General features: G+C 36.0%; 1 protein-coding gene across 4 annotated transcripts in view; it reads left to right on the top strand.

Moving 5' to 3' along the window:
- The window catches only part of NPAS3 (neuronal PAS domain protein 3), a 594,316-nt gene that overhangs the window by 395,766 nt on the left and 174,377 nt on the right, over positions 1–24,173 (top strand). For all 4 annotated transcript variants that reach the window (XM_066322130.1, XM_066322128.1, XM_066322131.1 and 1 more), the window contains one exon: positions 18,131–18,220. In XM_066322130.1, the coding sequence (XP_066178227.1) occupies positions 18,131–18,220 (90 nt within the window). The remainder of the gene's footprint in view (positions 1–18,130; positions 18,221–24,173) is intronic.

Raw genomic sequence — 24,173 nt, 5'->3', positions numbered from 1 at the left:
CACACATTTTACCCGGGAAAACATTTTCTAACAGATTGTGCAGCAATACCAAAAGGGGGTAGAGTTCCTCAATAATAAATCATTTTCATATTTCATCTGTTTTGCCCTGGTTAACTAATTTTGTCTAATGTCCTCCTGAACATCCACAGGAGTAACTGAGTAAAGCGAGGAGTCCTGCATCTGTTTATTTCTATGGAATATTTATATACTTATCTAACAGTCTGAAATAATGTTTGTTTCTAGACAAGATTTTTAGTAGTGATTAATTTCCACAGTTTATATGTACTAAGTTTCTTACCAAAGTAGAGTGTAAAGCTCACTTTAATAAAAAAAAAAATTAATATTGCATACTGGATATGTGGTACAGAAGAGGAACTGTATGAATACAGGCACTAGAATGTTTCTATTGTACCACTGGACAGGTCTTTAGATCTTTACAGATTTAGGTCCTACACAGAGAAATATGTGGGTATAGACAAGTTTAAACATATATTTTGGGGGGTTTATGACAAAAGATTTCTAGAATGAAAAAAAAAAAAAAAGGTGTACTGGTATAAATCTTGAAAGTTCTAAATTAGACATAAGGTGTTTAACATTGGTCAAATATAGAGTTGAATGACAGTGTACCCTCAAGATGCACTGACATTTTGACCCTGTGTGGCTTTTCAGATACTGCATCCTTAAGAATGAGCAGTGATGATGTAGAGAAGTTAATAGGATGAGTTGAATGTCTTCAGCTAAATTTGACACTCCAATAAATTTCCACATTGATGATATATATACACATACATATACATCATGTGCCAAATTTCTTTGACTGATATTAACATAAATGGGAAACCATTTGTCTTACCCAAGACAAATTCTCTCGCATTTCTCCTTTCTTCTTCATTACTTCGAAGTGCTTCCTGTAGTAGTATTTCTTGAGATATTTTTAAGGGGAAAGGATTTGTTCTTTGACAGCAGATTTTCATGCTGCATGACTTTGTATATTCTGCTGAGAGCTGTCCAGTGTTGACCACTCTAAGAACAGAGTTCTGTAAGATTATTTTTTTTCTCTTGATTTGCATACAAGCATTTTTTTCAAGACTATGTCTTGAACTGCCAGCTCTGAACAGGTTCACAGAGCTAAACAGTTAAAGCAGTGGGGTTTTATTTAAATGCTGCAGAAAGTCTGAGGCAATTTCTAAGGGGAAGAACAAAATGTTATGCAGATATGTCCCAGAAGATAATGTGGGGAAATTTACCATTTTGTGAAGTCTGGCATTTTCCAGACACAGTATCAATCTTTTGAAGCAAGGAATAAAAGTTATCCCTGGCAAGAATAGGTAAGTAATGTTAAAAGTTTTGGAAAGATCCTTCAAAAGAAAAGAAATTGTTCTTCTTCTTCTATGCTTTGGTTCAGACATTGCCAAATCAGTATTGGTCCTGTGGGTTTAAATGTGGGTTTTTTGGAAGTACCAAATAATTTCTGGATGCCATAACTGTATATTCACACAGAAGTCTGCAACGAGTTGGCATTTATCCTGTGAAATGATTTACTAGAAACACAACTTGGTAGTTGTCTCCCTCTTTTTCTTCAATCTTCACCTAAACTCATCTTACTTTCTCTTGCACATTTTTGGTCCTTCTGTTCTCTTTTCAGTGCTTGTTGTTCTGTTCTCCTTTTTTCCTCATTCTATCCTTTATAGTCATTATATTTTCTCATTTTCCATTAAGTTTTTTACAAGTAAGCTTTAGTTTGTTCCTGCTTTTGTGAGATTAACTCCCTATTGTTGGTTTTTTTCTAGTATTTTTGTTAGACCTTCAAATCTTCCTCCTTTTCATCCCTCAAATTCATGTCCTTCCAACACATCCTAGAACTGACTCCAAGGTTTTAACCCTCTGGATTCATGATGAGAAGTGTGCTGTATCCTGAAGGCAGGAATCAGGACCCAGATCAGTATCTCAAAACAGGTGAATATTCTGAATTAGTGGAGGAGATGCTGAAGCAATAGTTAGTTAGTTAGTTCAGGAAAGCAAGCCAGTTCAAGTCGCACATTATAAGATATTATTGATTTCCAATAATCATTAAAAAGAAAAAAAGGAAATCAAAAGAGAGAAAATAGGAAAAGCAGAAGAGAAAAATGACTAAACCTATAGAACAGTGAGGGAGTAATCTCATGCACGAGATGGATTTTGTATTCTAATTCTGAGATCTGCACTCTGATCATGTAGCTAATGTCACACCTTAACTGGAGGCATTTGTGGAACACTTTTAATTCTGTGAAGTCAGATTTTAGTCCGTATTTCTGGTTCAAAAACCTGTTGGACACATCTCTGTGGCCGTGCAGACTTCCATGGTGACATTTTCCCTAATGTCTTGATGGCAATAACCTGTAAGTTTGTAATTTTTACTGGGATAACTGTTTGTTACATTACCAAAGCCTAACAATTGTGTTGAGCATTTGATAAACCTTCAGCCTCCTACAGGTGAGAAATGAATGCATATATGTAGGTCATAAAGTTTTTAAAGGACATATTGCTTTTAGAAAGAAAAGTAACTGCTGTGGGACCAATTGTTAATGTGGCTCTTACTTACAGGCCCTGAGAAACAGTGTTTATTTAAATACTTCAGCTGAACATACACTGGAAGTCATAATGAGACAACTTAGTGCAATTTATTCTAAGGTTTATGTTCAAGTTGAAAATGTTTTATGTTTTTCAGAAATTGATGTTTTTCCTTCAAAGTCTGTCCTGCTCTCACATTGTCTCACAAACACACAGATATTTCATGGTTGTTTTTTTTTTTCCTCAGGATGCTGTGTGAGCCATTTATTATTGACTCTTCTTCTCTTTGAAAGATTATCTACCCACACAGTTAAAAAACAATTGTCAGTGTGTTTCATCCTCTCCACGCAGACGTGTTGTGTGGGTGAGGAGTATTTAAACCAGTTGTAAACTCAAGGAAATAGCTATCAATCCCCTCATTGCTGAAGATTCAGGAGAAGTATCAAAAACCAAAGAGACACCGAGATTTGTGCAGCTTGAGAGGAACAAAGGAATGTGATGAATTCCCAAGACTATTGGTGTGTTTGTTCTGTTTCTTCTCTCTACATATTAGCATGATTTGTGCCTCTTTGGCCAAATATGCTGCTGGCTAAGAACTCTTGTAGCTGTATTAGGAGTTGTGCTGAGTTTTGGAAGACTTAAGCACTGTTACTGGAAGTATTGGTTACACAGCTTTCACACCCCTTTGAACACATCACACTCCCTAAGGACAGCCCCTGTATTCCTTTCAAACCTCGTGTTGCAAGTAATGTAAAACAAATTGTCAGTAGCTTTGTGGAAAAGGAGAATGTTTCTCCCTGGTAGTCTTTCTTCTCTGTTTCGTGTTGCTCTTTCTCACACATCTCTTTCTCCTGCATATGGGGGTGGCAGAACACAGGCTTGCAGATAATTGAGATGGCTGCTTGTTTCCTGAAGAGCTCCCACAAACATATTTTTAAATCCTTGAATTTGGGTTGCTGGCTGCAAAGTTGCATATATTTGTGTAATATATATCACTTCTTTCCATCTACACTTACCATTTTTTTTTCCTCCAGAGTGAAATTCATACAGTGTTTTGTGTTTGCTATAAATACGCATCTCAGCTGTATTTCTATCCTTTGTGTCAACATTAAAATTCCCTTGTTCTATGTTTAGCTTGAATAATTACCAAACCATTTGCAATTAGAACTGTAGGATATGACCTCACAGTGATTTATTCCTTCGTTCCTTTCTGTATTTAATGCATTTCAGATACTGAAAATACCAAATCTTTGTCCTTTTATTTTGATGTTTATCAGTAATGGAAACATTCCAAAACAATCAGCCAAATACCTATGCTTTGTTCATTTATTGCCTTCTCTGAAGATAAATTGACTGTACTCAACTCTCTTCAGCATTTTTCTTCACCTAGATATTATTGCCTTGTGCAGCCACCCCAAGGTGACTGTTATCACTTAATTAAATCCTTGCACGCTGGGAAGAAAAAACAACATTGTTCGTTCATAACCCCAAGGAGGTGTGTTTTTTTTTCTTTAAGCCACTAAGCTTTTTCCTTGTTTTATTAACTTATTCCTGGCTACAGCAAGACATACTTTGTTGATGAGCAAAAGGTTGTATTAGCTTTTTATTTTCTGGGTAAACTTATCTTTTCTCTGGGAAAAAAAAAAAAAAAAAAAAAAAAAAAAAAATGTGGGCATTACAACAAAGAAGAAAAATGGGATCTCACCAAACCCTGCAGTTCTAGTAAAGGTCTGTGTAAACATCATGCCAGTAAAGAGAAACAGGGGAGTAGCAGGAAGGAAATGAGAAAATAAAATGCAAACATAAAATTGGAACAAGACAAAAAAAAATAAGATGACGTGTACACACACAGAGAAACTACTGCAGTGCTATGGGAAAATTGGCATAAGGAATAGTATTTCTGAAGAGAAAAATATATCAGGGCTCTTTATGTTACTGTCTAGGGCAGCTGTCTTTTTATTAGCCTCTTGGTTAATGTCCTCTCTCTGTCTATTGATTTTAGACTCCATAACACTTGCTTTTACCTTTGCATTTTCTTTCCCATAGTGTATAATCCTCCTTGAAAACTGTAAGAGGAAATATTGCAGATGAGCCAGTCATTGAATATGTGAGACCCGTGATTTGCTTTTAAGTTGTTTTAAGCACAGTAAGTTCATATGAAAAAGTTCATTTGAAGCAGTGAGTTGCCAGAATACGTACCATGATTTTGCCTCATATTCCTTGTTTCTAGTCCATTAAATGTAAGACCAGAAAATAGGTTTATCTACTCTAAAATTGGGGCTCAAGCAACCATATGTATTTGCTCATGATGCTAAATCATTTTGCCACCTGCTGTGTTCAACAAGCATTTACAAATAATAAATGCAATTGGAAGCTGTAGTATTTGCAACAGCAGTTTATGATATCATTTGTATAGAAGCATAACATTTCCATGTGTGATAAGAAAGAGCTTTTAGGGAGCTGGATAATTGTGATTTTTTTAAATTATCTACTTATTATTTGTAGGGTGTAATTATTGTAGGTCAGAGACAGTAGTACAAGTTTGTATGTGAGAAACAAAATATTGATAGATTTGTACAGCTTTGCTGTATTTTGTATCAGTAGTTAGTCTCTGGAAATTCCCTTTGCATAAGAAAGTGTCACCCTGACTTCTGGGATTTCTTTTTCTTCTGTGCATTTGAATTCTTTTCTGTGGCTTTACAAATCAAATAAATTTTACAATGTTTATGCAGCTTAAATTTCTGTCTTTCTTAGAAATAAAAAAAACTTTTCCATTTACCTTTAAGAGAAATACTTTCCAATCTGTGTGCAATGTGTTCCATCCACAGATTTTAACCCATACTCAGGTTTTTTTATCTAATCTGTTTTAACTTTGAGGCCTGTACAGCTATCTGCACATCTGATTGAATATAATGAAAAGGTAATTGTAGCATCTTTTATTTGGAATAAAGGCAGTATATTGCATAATTCATCAAGACTTTAAGTTTGCTTTGGTTTGGTTTGGTTTCAGATTGCTACTAAAGCGTGGTTTAGGAAACACTAATCCTGCAATGAAATAAGATTTAGTGTCCAAAGAGTGAGATTCCTCAGAAGGAATTCTTTAAGGCATGAGTTTAGGCATTTGTTTAGGAGCTGGCTGTAGGCAGAATTTGATATGTAAATTTGGGACACTAATTTCAAATTGCTGTTGTATGTACATACTTTCACTTTGCTTTCCAAAACTGGTTTTGTCAGATTTTTTCCTTTTCTTGTTCATTCCCTATTGGAAATTCTAGTTCTACATTTGTTCTGTTGTATGTTTTTTATTCATTTCCCTGCTAGTTTGTGATATCAGTGGGTGGCATAAGAACTTCATTGAAGGATTGGGAAATGGCACAGGAAGCTGTGAGGGAGATTTGCTTCAGACAAGGCTTAGGTTGAAATATATTGCAAGATATATTGCACTTTGAAATAAGGATGATTTAAAGTTTCATATGCCATTAATGTCCATCTTTTAGGGGTAAAAAAGTGTTCAGAATTTCTAAGCACTCTAATGTGTTTATTTTATTTTCCATTAAAATTTTAATTTACAAATAAACCAGACTTAAGTGCAATAGGAAATCTCCTCAAGCTGAGTTGTAATCCTGCTAAGGATTGTAAGCAGGCTGAAAAAACTGTTTAGATTTTAAACCCTAGTCAGAACTCAAACAGTCTTCTCAAATGTGGAAAACATTTGGTTATATTTCTGTTGCAGTTATCTTGTGTGTGTGTGTGCTTCTGCTCTTTTCCATCTGGTTTCAAACCAGAGTCAGAGAATGACTGATGAAATACCATTTCTTTTTCACTATAGTGACTGAAAACAGATTGAAGAAATTCAGATATATGTCGGAACTCATTAAAGCATGACCACTTAAATTTATTTATTTAAAGTTGGAGGGGTTCCTGCCAATTAAAATGGCAAATTTACATGCAGAAGTCTCTCTATACTGCTTTCTGTGGGGTGTGTCAGGCAGCATGTTCACTTGGGCATGGCAATGGAACAAAACCTGAGCTGCAAAGACATTCACATGGCAGCATAAAAAAGAACTGGCAGTGCAGTTTGACAGGACAAGGGGTGATAGTTTTAGACTAAAACAGGGTAGATTCAGAGGAAATATAAGGAAGAACATTTTTGATGATGAGGGTAATGAAACACTGGCACAGGTTGCCCAGAGAGGTTATGGATGCCCCATCCCTGGAAACATTCAAAGTCAGGTTGAACAGGGGTCTCAGCACCCTGATCTAATTGATGTCCTTATTCATTCCAGGGAGGTTGGAGATAGATGGCCTTTAAAGGTCCCTTCCAGCCCAAACCACTCTATGATTCTATTTGATTTTGGCTCAATGTGTAGTTTTTTCAGTGATTTAAAGGGAAAAAAATGGAGAAAAGATGAAGAAAATCAGGCAAACATGTATGGTATTGATTGCTTAGGGTCTAAAAGCAGACAGTTCTGAAGACAGGAGATGACTGCAAATACACAGAACTTTGTTGTATTAATGATTTTTCTTCAGTGATTTTAATACTAGTTTGTGATATCAGTGTCACAGTAACTTCATTGCAGAATTGGGAAATGCTGCAGGAAACTTGTGAGGGAGAACTTAATTCCAACGGTGCTAAGCTAGAAATATATGGCAGCAGAAAGAAGAAAAACATCACAGTGAAAGCAAGAAAAGCCGGAATGCTACACTCACTTTAAACACTATGTTTAAGGCATCATAACAAGAAATTAAAAGTGTTTCCTTGGTTTTCTCTGGGTGATTCTGAATAAGAGGAAAATGATGCTAACATTTGGCAAGAGGAGGAGTTTTCTTTCATTATATTTTCATTTATGAAGGCACTTTTACCACTGTCATATCAGGAAAAGACTAAGCTTCAGGTCTCTTACAAATTGGAGTGAATCAGATAGCACCAGTGCAGAGCAATCACGTCACTACCTGCTTGGGACACGAGGTCCAACATACAGACTGTTGACATGTGCAATAAATAGCATTAGGATTGGTGATGTCAAGAGTTATTCAGGGCTCTTTAGATGATGTAGTGGTGTGGATTATTGGCACAACAACAGCCACTGGACTCTGCACTTTCAAGGAAGTCTTGAGCTCCCTTTGATGAGCAGGTTGCTGATGCTTTATGCTGCAGCTGATCCAGGGCACCCCTTAAGGGAATAGCATAATAATTTGGCTGCACACTAAAACCCTGTGTAAAAAATACAGATGAACATTTTTCTGTCTCTAAAAGGAAAGAAAAAAGATATTATTAGTTGAAACCTTTTGTTTCTAGCTTCTGGACAAATCATAACTCACTTACCAGTCCCCACACTAGAGAATAGGATTTTATTATGGAAATACAAACAGACCCTTAATTATCACAGCAGTCAGAGGTGCCACTGTAATATATTAGCTTGTATTTTAAAAAGAATATAAACCTTTTTCATTGGAAGAGCTGCTCCGTGCTGTTGATATGCTTGAATTTATGCAATGAGCTGGTAAACAGCAAAATCCATACTTATCTTTACCAACACAGGCATTAGAGGTGAGCTCAGGGAAAAAAAAAAAAAAAAAAAAAAAAGAAGGAAAGGAGAGAGAGAGAGAGAGAGAAGAGGGAGAGACAAACACAGTATTTCTTCATAGCCAAGGGTGAGATTAGGGTCCTGTTGATGGCAAACCTACACACTGTCTTCTCACCTGGTCTCATATTCCAGCTGTGAAACACAAGTGGAAGGTCAACACAGCAATAGTGTTTTGTAGCAGCAAACTGAGTTGATTTCCTCACATTCATTCAGGACCAGACCTCCAGCTCCCTCAGGATAATTGATTTTCACATAAATGTGCATTTCCCACTTTTGTGTGAAATGTACTTCTGGACTGAAGCACTGCAAGCTCAAAACCCTTGCACAAAGATATCAACTTCACTGTGAAGAATGTAGATGCTGTGGATAATTATTTCAGGGGAAGATTCTGAAATATTTTTATTATTAATGAATTATTCCATATGTTTCAGAAATTTGTTTGTCCCATTTAGCTTCAGTACTCTTGTGCTCCTGCACAGATAAGGGAACAGAAAGAGCTTCTGTGGGAACCAGAATAGTACAGCATAATTTTGTGTAGATTTTCATCCTGTCTTCTACTGACATCTGTGCCTTAAGACATTGTATCCTGAGTATTTTTTGAGTGATCAGGACATTTAAAAGGTCTCTGTTTCATGATGTCTAATAGTATGGAAACTCATAGTCCAGCTCTTACTGCTGCAAAGGCTCTCAGAGGTCTCATCTCCATTTTTATTTAATCTATTTTCTCTAAACCTGTAGGAATTTCTCTAAGAACTCTCTGAAATCTGGAAAAAAAACTAACTATTGATATGAATGCTATTAGTGGGGTAGACAGACAAAGACATGCAGAGCAGAGAAAACAATCTTCAGAGTTGCAAGAATCACTTCAAAATACAAACCTTAAGGGGTTATGGTTTTGGGGGCTTTTTTCCTTTCTATCTTTTTTTTTTTCCCCCTTATTTTTCCATGTCTCAATAAACCCAGCTCCTAGTAACTAGCATATTCTGATTTGTGTCAGTCCAGATTCAAAGATTCAAGTCACAAGATTAGGGATTCAAATGGCAGTAACAATTCTGGAGGTTTCCATGTACTGGCTTTGAGTGGAAAAGCAAATGGCTGCTTTAATTTAGCCCAGCTTATTTGTGGATCCTGGAAAACTTCAGAGGGAACATTTGTGGAACTGCTCCACACTCCCATAGGTGGAGGAAGAATGAGTATAGCAAATGGATCTCCTGCTGAAGTTCAAGGATTAATGACAGCTGGAGGAACTCTTGGCAGATGAGGACCAGGTTCTGTCTTATTCACATTATAACATGGAGTGAAGATAAGAACATGAGTTTTTAATATTTTTTTCCATGTAGCTTAAAGGGTTACAGTCAGAAAAGCACTATATTGGGTGGACTATGGCTTTATTCTTAATGTTCTATGTTCTTATTATGTCTGTATTCCATTGTCTGGAAAGTATTCTCAAGATGTTCTTCTTTCAAGAACAGAATAAATCAGAATGATATGCTAGTCAAAGAACTCAATTTCTCATTCAAATCTCTTTTGGTTCTATGTATTGTCATCTAATAGATTAAATATGCTAAACACAAGCCCCTCATCCTGTTCTTCCTTGAACAGAACCTCTCTGCTTCATATGTATGAGATCATGTGAAGCAAGTGAGAACACATATTCAGGTCTGGGATAGAGGCTGAATTCTAGCAACTCAATTGTCAGGATCAATCCCCACAACATCTGAGTACCTATTGAGTGCACAGATGATATTTTAAGGATGAAATTAACTCTCCATGAAAAAATTCCTCCTTTATTTTTTTTCACCTAGGTTTTTGGACAACTGACATTTAGCTACCTTTATCTGTTTGCTTTCACACAGTGTCAGGTTGTGTAGATTGACAGAGAAGCTAACCAAACATGCAAATACACAATGAATATAAGATCAATTTGAATTGAGCTTACATAGACTGAAATATTTATACATAACATAAAAGGGCTTCAAACTTGCAGCTTGGGAAACACAAGAACATTCGCAACAATGCTTGTTGTTCACACAATCAGTTTTGCTTTCAGTCAGATCAGGTTCCCACCATCTCTTGCTGTGTGGTCTGAGGTTGCAGGTCTGGGGACTCCAGCCCTCATTCTGCCAGCTCCTGCTGCTGCATCACCTTACTTTTTCACTTTGGGCACTTATTTAGTAAATGTTATGCAAGTACACACATTGTCAAGTCCTTTACTCAGGGCAGCACCTCTCAGTGCAGAAATGCATGAGTGATTGTAATATTTGTACCACCAAAGGGCAGGAACCACTTCAATTCACACTGTGTATTCCAAACAAAGGCAGTCCACAGATAGATGTACACTTAATCCTGACCCAAAGTGATCTCTTTCTCAGGGGAAGAGATACATAATGTAATCTCTGTATGAAAAGTCTCATCCTAAATAAATAAACCTGATTGCATTATGTGGCATGCAGTTATTGGCATCACAGTCTACTGCTCAAAGAGTCTGGAACCAGCACTAGAAGGAATCCTAAATAATGAAAGGTTAGGAACTCATCAGAAATCATAAAGATAAAAGTTCAGTGCTTTAATACGTGACTTCACAGGGTGGTTTGAGATTGTGCAGCAATATAGAATGGTCTTCTGGAAAAAATAATATATCTACAGGGCAGAGATTCCTAAAAGTCATTTATTGCTTTTGTACTCAAAAAATTGTCAAATTCTTAATCTCAGATTTTTTTCTTGAACATCCATCACTTAGAGATTTGTAATCTTCTTGTGATTCTCAAACTTACCTCTGATACTTGTCAATATGTTATCAGTGAACAGTCCAGGGAGTACATCTTAAGAACACAATTTCCACCTTTAAAAATTTTTCTTGCCTCTAAACTTTTCTCTTCTACACTTTGTACTTTTGCAATTATTCTGTTCAGGAATAACAGATTTTTTCTAATCAAGTAATAAAGCTGCCACTGCAAATTTTTTGCTGGTTTGGATGTATAAACATACTTATTCTGTAAGTCTGATGCAAAAGATGCATCAAGGGAATCAGTAAAGTTTACTCCTCCTCCTTAATTTCTTGGCTTTGAGCTATAAAGCAGACCTCCTTATTATTGACGAATTTATTTTTTGGCACTGCCTTGTTGTCATAAATTGCATCCTTAGCACACAAGCAAAGAGCATGAAAATGACAAATTAGGAAGCTGACATCAAAAGTCCGTGCTAACCACATCCTTTGAGTTTGTCCCCTTACCTCATCTTTTCTTCCTGTAGTTGTTTTGGTGCCAAATGCATGCTGCCTTGTTGCCAAGTAAGTCATTAATTCAGGAGGAGCCCATGGTCATGTAGCCATAGAGCTGTTATGGTGGACTGGGGTTGAAAAAAATGGCAGCAGTATGAGCGTTGAAAATTGGGATTTCCGTGTGTTTTATGTTGGGATTTTTGCTCAGTGGTAGAAAGTTCGTAGCCCAAGGAAGTCTTATGCCTTTTAAATTTATTTTATTTTTTTATTTATTTGGGCTTTTGTTTGAGGGTGGGGTTTTTTGTTTCATTTTGTTCATTTGAGGTTGATTGGTTTGTTTGTTTGCAAGGGATTTAAAAGATGGAAGAGGAAGAATAAAGCTTTTAGAGATTTGTGTAAGTCAGTAGATGATCAAACTTCAGTTGCTCATTTTTATTCATGTGTATCAAATACATGTAAAATCCTATTTCCCAGCACAATACTCCAATTGTCTCATAGTACTTAATTGTGAAAGCCCAAGGTCAGATTTTCCACCTAAGTAGTTCTGCTTTTGCATGTTCGTTTATGTTGCTGGAGGATATTGCTCTGATATCTCAATAATAAGAGCACAGAAGATGGGCACTAAGGCCAGATTTCAGTTAGCCATGTTTTATGCCTTTTATTTCATTTTAACCCCCCTATCCAAAAATGGTTACCACGTTGAAATGAAACTTACCTTTTCTTTTCTTTCTTTAGTAAATCGTATTTTTTAACCCACTTTGTGACATGATTGATAAATAAATAATATAGTTGTATTATATTATGAGAGGGACTCTTTCCTTTCATAAATGTCAATTGCATCCAATGCTTCCCGTCTTTAAAAAAAACCCTGCAATATTTCCACTGTTATTGAATTTCTTATGTCTTATTGGTGACAGACTTTGTCCTTATATAAATGCTCAGCTCCAGTTATAATATCACCACGTCATAAGAGTAAAAAATTCTAGTTCACGGGATGTGTTTTCCAGGAAAAAGTTTAGTATATCAATTAGTCTGTTTTATCAGGGGGAGTATTCCCTTCCTCAGCCCCTAGCTCCTGATCAGAGTCTGACTGATGAGAAAAGCATCACAGATGCATGCTGCATTGGACAAAGAACACATGCATGCATTTAAATCATGTATATCTTACTTTTTACTGATGTAATTGTGAAATATGTCCTTTTTGCATTCATAATTAGGGGGTGGAACAGATGGTGAAGGCTTAGTTTAAAATAATCTGTCATTAAAATAACCTAGCCTACTGGTAATTCTTCACTCTAACTGGAGTTTAGGTCAGGGTAACAGGGTTTTTTGAAGCATTGGAATACACTAGAAGGAACTAGGGACTTCATGGGTAGTGTGAAATATGAGGATATTCTCCAGAAGGACACTGTAGTAAGACTCCAGTGAATTAAATTTGCCTATAGTGAGAATATGCAAAAATGGCTGGGACAAAATTCCTCTGACAAATATAAATCCATTTACTATGATGCATTATACATAAGTGCATATTCGGTCAAAGTGGTACAGGGGGTTTCATATCCTGAAAGGAAATAACCTCACTATGCTTCAAATACTGTAAAAGGCAGCGAGTGTTTTGGGTTAAAAAACCTGTGCTTTACATTTTTGTATTGTTCTTATGTCAGAGGATATAAATTACAATAATTTGGATTATTGTTGGGGGATGATGTAGTTAAATCTGAGTCTCACTTCCTCTGTGTCTACCACATTGACTGGCTCATATATGACAAAGAAAAGCTTGTTTCAGTCCTGCCTGGCTAATTTAGAACAGTTTTCAGGAATAAGAAAACTGGCTCAATAAATCAGATACTTGCATGTCTTTAAAGCATTTATTTTAGTGTTCCCTCCAAGATTTCATTCTTTAACAGCTTTGAAGAGAGCATATAGATTTCAGCATGGTATTATGATAAATCTTCTCGAGGAGGGGCAAGCATTAACATTTGTGTCGGTTCTTTTTCATCTTAATCCAACCTTGGTTAATAATCAGAAAATTCTACATAGTGGGTAAGAAGATGTAATTAACCCTTTGACCCCAGAATCTTAATTGGCGCCTGTTGAAAACAGTGGGGCAGTTAAAAAAAAATAAATTAAAAAGTAACCTGTGGTGATTGAAACAGCATAATACATAATGGTTTTCTGAAATCAAAAGTAATAGAGAGCTTCAGCTTTAATCACATTTTGCATAAAGCCAGTAAGTGTAGTTTTAAACAAGAAGTTGCCAGTCTACCTTAAATTGGATTGTGCTCAGAATTGGCATTTGGGGTCACCCTGACCCTTTCTCAGCTGCCAAACTAGATGAGATGGGACTGGGTTTATGACAGTCAACTTCATTTACTTAAAAAAAAAAAGAGAGAGAAATGAAGAAAATTTCCCTTATATTCATGGTCTCTCCTTCAATGAAAATAGAACATTATGAAAACCCAGTTACCTTTTCAGACCCTCTTTTTATATTATATTTAACATTCCAGAGTTAATCCTATCCGCCTGTAAACTACATTGAAACTGTTCAGAAATTCTGGGTAGAAAGCACTGTGGTGCTCCTTTCAAAAGAGATATTTGAAAGCTGACTCAATCCACTACCCTTCTCTCATTTGTTTTGTCCTTAGTTACACGTAACTAATATGAACAATACTTCCAGATATTTCTCATGAAACCAAAATTGTTTGTGAATGTGTGGTATACAGTGGTATCACACACTCTTCTCCAGTATATAACATAACCTGTGTTGTGTTTCCTTGCACCTTCTCTGAAGGCTGCTGCTCTCTTGGCATGCACAAAGGACGCACGCTTTATGAAAAATTGAAAAATTTCAACACGCATTACTTAAATAATAAATATTCATAAATAATACCTATGAATAACGAATGAGACAGTCCTTCAGAACTACTGTTTGACCTGTAAAAGGAACAACAACATTGTCACAAAAGTGGTCTGTCTCAGCCCTTTCATAGTGGTGGGAGGAACTGCCTTGCATCAGAAGATGGCTATTTCTCCTTCTATTTTTATTGTCATTTTTCTTAGGTGTTGGGACGTGAGCTTAGTGCTCGGAGCTTTTGTTCTGAGGTCTTTGTATTTGGGGCATGGAAGTAGTTAGGCGTGTCCATTAGCTGCTAATCAGTGGCTCTTTCAAAATACAATTAAATAAACTTTCTGGTTTTGCTCTATTGAAGAAAATGCTGAATTTGGTCAGCGGTTGTACGTAAGCGTAGCTTCAGAGAGGTGGAAAAGGAAACGGAGAAGGAATGATCATGACTTAGTAGCCTCAGCTGGCTTAATGAACTAATTTTATAGCAAGAGAAGTGGCTAATCACATCCAAATGTGATGTGTTGTGGTGTGCTCTGTTGGCCATGCCAGTCCTTCAGTGGTGCCTCCTCAGTTGCCTCCCTTCCAAAACCTGGGAGCAAAAGTAAGGAATAATCTCCCAGAAAGAAAGAGAAGAAAAGACTAAACAAGTAAAGCTAATAAGGTAAATCTATTTAAATGAAAGGAGAGAATCAGAGTTAATGTCTTGGAAAAGTAGCAAGTGCTTAAGGTGACTAACACCTCTCACTTCTAAACCCTTCCAGTTGCTGATGACTTTCAAACTTTAGCCATGGAGGTTGAATTTTTTTTTTTTTGTACAGCTATGTTGACAAGAGGCAGTTTTTATTTGTTTATATATCTTCCAGCAAAACTGGTCTCAGCCAATTTCAAAACTACGCTGAGTGAAACATTTCTGCTTAATCAGTATTCACAGCTTTCTTCAAATTTTTGTTTCATTAAGCCTGAATCCCTGAATAAGATGATGTGTATAAAAGAAGCAGAAAAGCCATCAGTGACTCAGAGAATGATTTTTTCTGGTTCTTACAAAACTTTGTCCAGATATGCCAGATAATTACACACTAATGCAGTGTGCTAAGAAGACCAGATGATAAAAGTGCTTAAATCTTATGTCATTCTCGTAAATAACAGAGCAAGGGGAGCACACAAAAAGTTTTATAAGGAACTGAGAGGAGGGCGAGTTGTTTTTATGATACACAAATAACCTATGAAACATCTTTCCTCAAGAAAAGAAGATCTAAGAGTCATGCCAGCTGCTGAGAAGGGGTTAGTAAGAAACCTCTGGTTTCTTGTCATCACCCATATGGATGTTCCAAACACTGTTCTGAAGCATCTCTGTGCATACATATGTCAGACCTGGGGAAACTGAGTGCTGCAGACAGACCTTTAGTCTGAGTCAGAGGGACAAATTCTTGTTGGTGGTGTTCTGTAGGTGAATCCGTGGACGGCTGGGACAAGGAATTCTGCTGACCTGTATATTCTAGAATATATGGGTTTATTACAAGGGTGGTGGGTAAAAGGGCCTTGGCTTCAGCCACCAGCCTGGGCTGGAGGGGAGTCCCAAAGAGAGAGGGAGAGAGAACAGCAGGGAGAGAGCTGAGAGAGAAGGGAGTGAGAGAGCAAAGGGCAGGGGGAAGAGTAAGAGTAAGAGGTAAGAGAGTTAAGAGAGTGAGGTCTTTGTTACAATACATTATATCTCCTTTTGTGGTGAATATTCTAATTTACAGTGACCAACCAACACAAGACACAAAATCCTATAGAATCTACATACAGCCTATAAGAACTACTATATTACCATACTGTGTTACATTTTAAACTCTAAAAACTACTCTTTAAACTTCTGTTTTGCTACATTGACCTTTGGATCTCTCAGCCAGAAGAAAGGGATTGTTCAATCCAAAGGGATTCTCCTTCAGCTAGCTAGACCATTGTTTTCAGGTTATATAGTAACTAAGACTCGGTATCCTACAACTCAAAGTCAGCTTTCATTTCTATTTCGATTATAGGTTTCATATTTTCAGAATCTTTGCTAAGCAATCGTATTTATAAGGTTTCCCTGATTCATCTTCCCCAACATGTGGAGAATGGAGTTCTGGACAGGTGGCCAGAGAGGCAGTGTCATGATTCTTGGCTTAGCAGAGGGTTAAACCAGTTTCCTCAAAGAACCACAGGACAGAGATTCAGGAATACTTTAACTAAGAGCTTTGAAGATTTACTTTTTTGAGTAAGAGATTGTAAATAGTGGGAGAAATCAGATGTACAAAGGTTTTGATTGTCCTGATAAGGATTTAAGTTTGAACTTCACTCTTCCAAATTTTCCACCTGTTATTGATGTTAAAAATTCAAGGAAGTGATGTTAATAATTTGAGAAAGAAATGATGATTTATAAGAGGCCATAAATTACTTGCATAATATAAATGTTTTTACATTAAGGAAATCCATGCAGATTTACATTTTTATTAATTCATAAATATAAATTAGAGGGTTTTTTAATGCAGTGTCTTTAGTGAGGGTTTGTTTTCCAATATGCTGTCTATTATTTTTAGAAAACTCAGATTTTAAACTAATTCTACTACCTACTACATCAGACAGGGGTGATCTTTTGCCAAAGACAGCTTCTGACTATCAGCCTGTTAAAAATTAGTCAAAAAGCAAAAGAACAAAAATATTAAACCTCTCAGAAATCACTGTTGTTTATTTGCAAAGGAGTGATTACATGATTTTGTCATCATGTATCTTCATCAAATTTATGTGCTTTATCCTTCCTAAACCAGGCTTATCTCTCAAATGCTACAGTTAATATTTCCTTTATATGTTCTTTTATCACAAGGGGATATTTGGGATGTGATCTTGGAGATTTTTCCTTGTTTCCCAACATTTGGGCTGTTTTATATTTTATAAGCTGCTTTAGCATTTCTAATTTCTGGAACTTTGGGATTTTACTTTTGCAATAGCCAATGATTGTTTGTCAGTAATCATCCTCATAAAAGGCAAAAAGGTAAAGACATGGATAGTGTATGAAGGTAGTTTCTTCCTAGGGAAGATTTACTCTTTTTCATGGAGGTATACTCCCTTTTGGATGTGATTTACTCTGTGTCAGTTTAGAATCTAGCCCTCTGTTTATTAACTGCACTCATGCTTCAAAAGGTGTTTATTAATCGCTGTAATTGAATTTTGATTTTTGCAGTTGCAATGGAAACCACATCCAAAGACTTGAACCTGTCAAAGTAAAATCTGATCTAGACTTTTACACCAAAGGGATGAAATTCATAGCATTTCTAGGGGCCTAAGCTGTAAACATACTTGACAGTAATCTGCTGATTGGCTTTGTTGTCTCACAAAAGGAAAATGGTGTGTGTGTGTATGTGTGCATGTGCGTGCATGTGTGTGTAATCCTCAATTAATTTACAAATTATTGAGGTCCATAGTGGTTTGAGTGATGGCAGGATTTTGTTTTCTCCTTTTGAGTTTTTGGAAATTGAAATTCTCTGCTTTGATTCTGAACAATGGGGGGTGATTTTTTTTTTTTTTTAATACACACCATTCAACTGAGAGGTTGTTTTCCTTATTTATTTTTTCATTAGAAAAAAAAAGATTTTATTGTTCTATATTTCTTCTATCAACCAAATGAGATAAATGTTATACAGTATATGGTAGATATAAGCATAGCAGTAAATTAACTTAGTAATGCACTCATCAACCTCAACTTAGTAATATACTCATATGATGTTTATTAATATGAAGACAGAATATAAAGGAATTGTCTTGAGGGTTCAAATTAAAACCACAGTCACAAAATTCAGAATATTTTCCTCAGTTTATTCTGTGATGCCTTTGTTTGAATCTATTTCTATTAGTAGTTTAGAATTTTTTATTAATCTATTCACTTCTTTTTTTCCTCTTACTCTGTAGTCCCTGGATGGATTTGTATTTGCACTAAATCAAGAAGGAAAATTTTTGTACATTTCAGAAACTGTCTCCATCTATTTAGGCCTGTCCCAAGTAAGTACATGCTTTCAATTCTAGAACATTACTGTGTATGATGCATTCTTTTGTTTATTATTACTAAGAAAATAATAATTTGGGTTCTGTATTTAGCATGGATTATTGAATTAGCTGTTTAAAGTTGCATCCTGTTCATCCCGTGACACCACTGAAAAACGTGTCTATGGTACTGGATGTTGAGATGTGTATGAAAACTTTTTACCACAAAGGATCATTATTAATTTATTGAGAACAAATGAAGTTTCTTTTCTCAGTTGTTTTGAACTTTAAACCTCTATACCTGATAGGAAAGGGACACTCTAATAGTACTTCCCTTGTGTCCTATTACTGGATGTTTATGGAGTACCCTGCATTATCCAGGGAGCTGACACGATGACAGGGAGTCATTTGGAGTCAAGAAATGCTGAAAGAGACCATTAAAATGTCTTGCAGAGAGGGTTCCAACAAGGACACATTTTGATGCTTTCACTAATGCTCACTATAAAAAGATGAATTTATAAAATGTAGTAATTTGGGGAGGGGTTGGTTTGGGATTTTTTTTTTTCATTTAATTGCTGACAACTGTTTTTCAAAGATTAAAAGGCAGGGCAGAAGTGGGGGAAAAGTTAGTTGTTAATGCTTATTCCTAATCCTGCAGCATTCAGAAATGTTTAGGCAGGAGAGCTTCTTTCTGCTTGCATTTAGAAATGAAGCAGAAATATTTTGCATGATAATTTTCAGAGTGGGGCCATTTACTTCTACTGCAGTCACCCTGAGGAGGAAAAGAAAAACTGAAATACTACTTATTTCAGCTACTTTAAATTGGGACCCACACAGCTATGAGGAAGCAACTATTAGCATAGGCTACTTACAGTCAGTTTTGCTCTACCCCACCAAAAAGTAAACGGGAAATTTTAATATTTGGTGACCAAAAAAAAGACTAATTTTAAATATTATCTGGTGAGAATACGAATAGAGGCTCATTAAGTCCTCAAAGAACATGCAAGCAATTGGCTGTACTAAGTTCAGTAATTGTTATTTTGTGCTGGCTTTGGCAAACCCAATGGTAGAAATGGAGGCAAGAGCTGTTTCTAGCTCATATCAGTATTCTTGTCTCTCATTAAAGTCGCTCGTTTTGTAATAGACTTTAATCCCTGACTTAATCTGTTTGGGAGTTGGTATCAAGAATCTCACATTTTGAAATCGGTGCACCACCATGTTGCTAATACAGTAAAGAATTGGAACTTTAATGTTTATTATTGTCTTATGGTCATATTAATCTGGTTTACGCAGAGTATCCAACAAAGTCTAATAAGCCAGTAAAGAAGAAGGATGGATAATTAGTTTAAGCAGGTAAATGCTAATTAGGAAACTCCTGAAAGGCATCCATTACACACTAGCTTAAAACAAATTTTACAGCCCTGGTTAGTGGTGTAATCCAAATTCTGTCAAGGCAACTGCATTTTCTGTAATTGAGATGTGTATGTTTGCTTTGCATAACAGATGGCTCTGTATGCTTAGACTGATAGCTAGGAAAATAATAATTGCATTATTCTGGCCAAAAGAATATTAGCTCTTGGGTTTTGGCCATTTCAGTCAGTCCTCCTGCCAGCACAGCATATGCACATATATGGATTGGATTTTCAAGGAAATTGATGCATCTGGAATAGTGTGGCCATCTGAAATATCATCTGTTCAAGAAAAATTTGGCTTTAACCCTATGTTAGTCTCTTGTTAAAAGCGTTTTCTGCCACTGTCTTTCAAACTATAGAGTTGATAAATCTCTCCTTACTCTGAACTCACATCATGTTCTTAAGACTTTACACTCCATCTTGATCCATATGCATTTCAAGAAAGAGTTCAGGTAAATGAAGCAATTTTCTTTGCTTGTTAGAGAATTGGAAATATCAGGGCAAATATTTCCATGCATTCACCACTGAAAATACTGATGGAAAAACCACCAAAAATCAGAACCAGTACTGTGGATTTTTATAGAATAATAAATTAAATCTACTGAGATTTACTAAAATACCGGAGCTTTTGCTTTTCTTCTCTTCTGTCCTTATGAAGACATTTTGTATTTCTAAGACCTACTGTATTTATATTTTTTTGATATATTGTTCTCTTGGTAGAGCATTATATCGCTAGTCCCAATAATTTTAAAAGAAGTGCTGTAGGTACTTCCTACTAAATCACCAGTCAAAGCTTATTTGTTGCTAAAAATATTTGCAAGTCTATCCATAGAACCATTTCTCAAATGCTACAGTTTTTTTACCACTTAAAATGCTTGTGATTTTCTGGGTTGGTGCTATGTGATACATGTGGTATTGTATTTCTTACCCTGCCAGTAAACATTGACATAACCTATGCTGATACTTCTAAACTTTATATTTATATAGAACCTCCAGGCAGTGTTGCTCTTAAAGGCATTATGATGTACATTATTATTTGAAATATCTTCATCCAGTGCTGACTTTGTAGTCTTAATTTCTAGTCAAATTATTTCTCTAAGACTTCATCCGTGTTTGGTAAGGTGGGGATTTTTTTTTTCTTTTTATTTTTAACTAGTATGCGTGGAAATAATGTAAAATATATTTCCTATTTGTGAAGCAAAATCTCATGTCTCCTAGATAAAGGAAAATAGTTCTTGTATTGAATCTCAGCAGGTGAAAATGGTTATGGTAGTCAATTTTACTCTTTTCTTAACATTTAGAGCCAGTGGTGCAAAACAAATGGATGCCAATGTTCTAAGATAGCTGCAGGACTAATAGTAAACAAATCTGATAGAACCATATCTTGGAAAGTAGCCTGGAAATTATAACAATAAAGTTACCCCTGGCAAAAGTAGCAGTATATTTGAACACTAAACAAAAATTGCAATAAATACCTTTTTGACATTACAATGAATATAATTACATGTATACACACCCATCAACATGTATATCTTTTTACAATTTTTTGAATGATTTGTCTTCCAGCTAATGCAAACCAAGAATTTTAAGTTTTAAGCTAGTTTGGCAGACGTGTATTTCAGACAACGCCATGGTTTATTTCAGACCACACCAATCAGAGCAGTTTCAGAGAAGAGAGATGCATTTCAAAGTTTAGGAAAAGAGAGTTAGCTGAAAATAATGAGTGAGAGAAGGTAAAGAGTCAAAGCAAGAAAAACAGACCAACAATCTCCCAGTTAAAGAGTCTCTGTATATTGATTTTAGTCTATGTTAATGGTCATAGCTCAGTTATACTTGAGGCAAGCTGAAATAGTTGAGCATACTTTCCAGTTCTTTCATGGACTGTGGTATTTTTGGGAAGACCCAGAAATGTCTAGAAACGTGCAGTATGGCCAGGATTTCTTCTCTGGGTTGGACAACATGATCTGTGATGGTGTAGCCAATCCAAACATCTTTTTTACATTGAACCTCTGTAATGATGTAAAAATATTCTTCATATATATCAAGCCCTGTACATTTTCCAAGCCAGTAGGTAATTTTTGATATCAGGATAACTTCCATCTTTGGAAATCTCAGTCCCCAATTTCCTTTTAGAGATGGGATAAGATTACAAAAGAAAATGGCTAACCACTGAAGAGGCATTCAAATCTCTCCTTCCAGCACTTAGAAGTCAGTGTGTGTGCTTCTCTAAGAGATTTCAATTCTCTTGAAAAGTCTCTGTGTTTGAGACTTAGACCAAACATACGCTGAAACATAGATAGCAACAAAAAGGGAGAAAAGTCCATCCACAAACAGATAGATTAAAAATGTGTTATCCAGAAAGGATAAAATTGTCTGGCATAGGATGTTTCAGGTTCAACAGAGAATATTATGAGCTAATAATCTGGCTAGGATGCTTTTGCATTCAGGAAACAAGTTCTTAATCACCTCTTATAATAGCTCTTATAATAGTTGTGCTCAGCATGGATAGAATGCATCGTTTCCCAACTGTGAGGTCCACATCTTAAAGTAAAAATATTTCCTACCTTTGCTCCTACTTGTCCAGGACACAGAGCAGGTTTGCAGATTGGCCTCTGGAAAAGAGAGCTCACTAAAAAAGAACGGTACAGCTGCTGTCACAATAAGAGATAGATAATAGAGATGAAAAAGGAAGGAAACGAGAATAAAATGTTGAGAATTTATGCTTTTGAAAATAAAGCAAGCAAACAGGTATATTATGTGTGCACTCTGTTACTGGTAACATAACCTATTTCCTTATTTTGGCTTTCTGTGCATTTGTTCTATGAAATGGCAAATAAAATTATAGCTACAGCACACAAGTACAAGGTCAAATAAATGACAGTACTCATTCTATTTGTGAAGCTATTCTGAAAAGGAACCATGGTGCCAAATGTGGTTTATTTGAATAATAAAGAAGAATTAGATTCCCCTGATAACTTGGCTGAGGGCCAATAAATCACTGGAGGTTAAGAATGCTTTGCAACTGCCATGTATTTCTTTTGCTTTTACGAAGCACAAACCTCAACTACTATGCTCTACCTGTTTTTCAATGCAAATCGAGTTGAGGTTAGTGGATGGTTAAAGGATTGCTTTTGTGCCCTGTTTGCTTAAAAAATAACGTAAAGCAATCTTGACACTCGCACGGATTCTGAAAATTCCATCTTATTTTCCTCCTATGCCATTACCAAAGTAAATATTATAAACACAAATATAAACATAAACATAAAAATAATAATTATATTAATAATAATAATAATAACAAAGTCCTGACTGTAAAATTTAAGCAAAACTAGACAGTAAACAATTGTTAAAAGAACTTGCCTTGTTTTGTGGTGTTGCCATTGTTTTACTGTTCTGAATTTAAATACTTCTACGTAAAATGATCATTTTTCTCATACAGTATATTGACACTAACACTGATAATTTTTTAGCAGTTTTTTTCCCCTTTAAAAAAAGCAAATAAAAGCCTGAGAAATTCGGTGTTGATCATGAGGGGCTTTAATTTTTTTTTTCCTTAACATTCAATGTAAAGGTATTAATTTACTGTTGTATTTTATGCTAAAAGAAGTGAACAAAGGAGGAGTCCTATTGAAACAGAGCAGCTCTGAGGATTCCGAGAGCAGTAAGAAAATATAAGTATCAAAATAATTCAGAAACAGTACAAGGCGCAGTGGCACATTATCAATTTACAACATTTAAATTGATAAATGCTTGGTGGTGAAGGCCTACAAGGGCACTTTGAAAAGCAAATAGCGACCTGCTGAAGAAATTGATTTTTCCCCCCCGAAAATGACTGCATGATGCATCATTTGACTGCATGCTGTCCAAGTGCTTGACAGAGATAATCTCAGCAATCCCACGGGTGACCTTATCGTTCTCACCAGGGCAACTTTGTCTAGGTTCTGACTTTGTGCATGTCAAGGTTTCTTCAGGCAGGATCCTTAGGGGGAAAAAGTTCCTCTGTTCGATCCAGATATTGAACCACTCTTGAAGGCACTCCCCCCCCACCCCCAAAAAGGCGAGCTTGTTTCTTTTCTTCATAATTATGAATGAACTGAACAAGGGAAAATATCTATAGGCACAGTATCTTTGCTGAAGCCATTATTGCCCTCTCAGTGTAGTTTAGCTTTGCTCTTAAAGGAGAAAGGATACCTGCCATTAGAGGTTATCAGACACAGTTGAAAGACTGCAAAATATATGGCACTCTTCTACATAGCGGAAATATCCCACCTGCTTTCTTTATAACACTGTTCACAGATTTATTTTTGCCACCCTCATGGTATTTTATATCAGTGCCTAATCATTTTTTCTCTGTTGTTGCTTTGTTGGTGGTTTTTTGGTTTTGTTTTTTTTTTTCATTCCTATCCCAGCCCGAGAACTTTTAAGACAACTCAAGTGCAAATGACAACCTGACAGAAGTCCTGAGCATCAACATCAATATGCATAATTTTGCATAGACACTCTGTAACAACCTTCACTGTATGGTCATGAAGAGGTCCAAAACACTTAGGCTGTTTTAT

Source organism: Sylvia atricapilla, chromosome 6, assembly GCF_009819655.1.
Source record: "Sylvia atricapilla isolate bSylAtr1 chromosome 6, bSylAtr1.pri, whole genome shotgun sequence".
Taxonomy (NCBI): domain Eukaryota; kingdom Metazoa; phylum Chordata; class Aves; order Passeriformes; family Sylviidae; genus Sylvia; species Sylvia atricapilla.
Note: the sequence above shows the minus strand (reverse complement) of the source record. Positions and strands in the feature narration are given on the sequence as shown.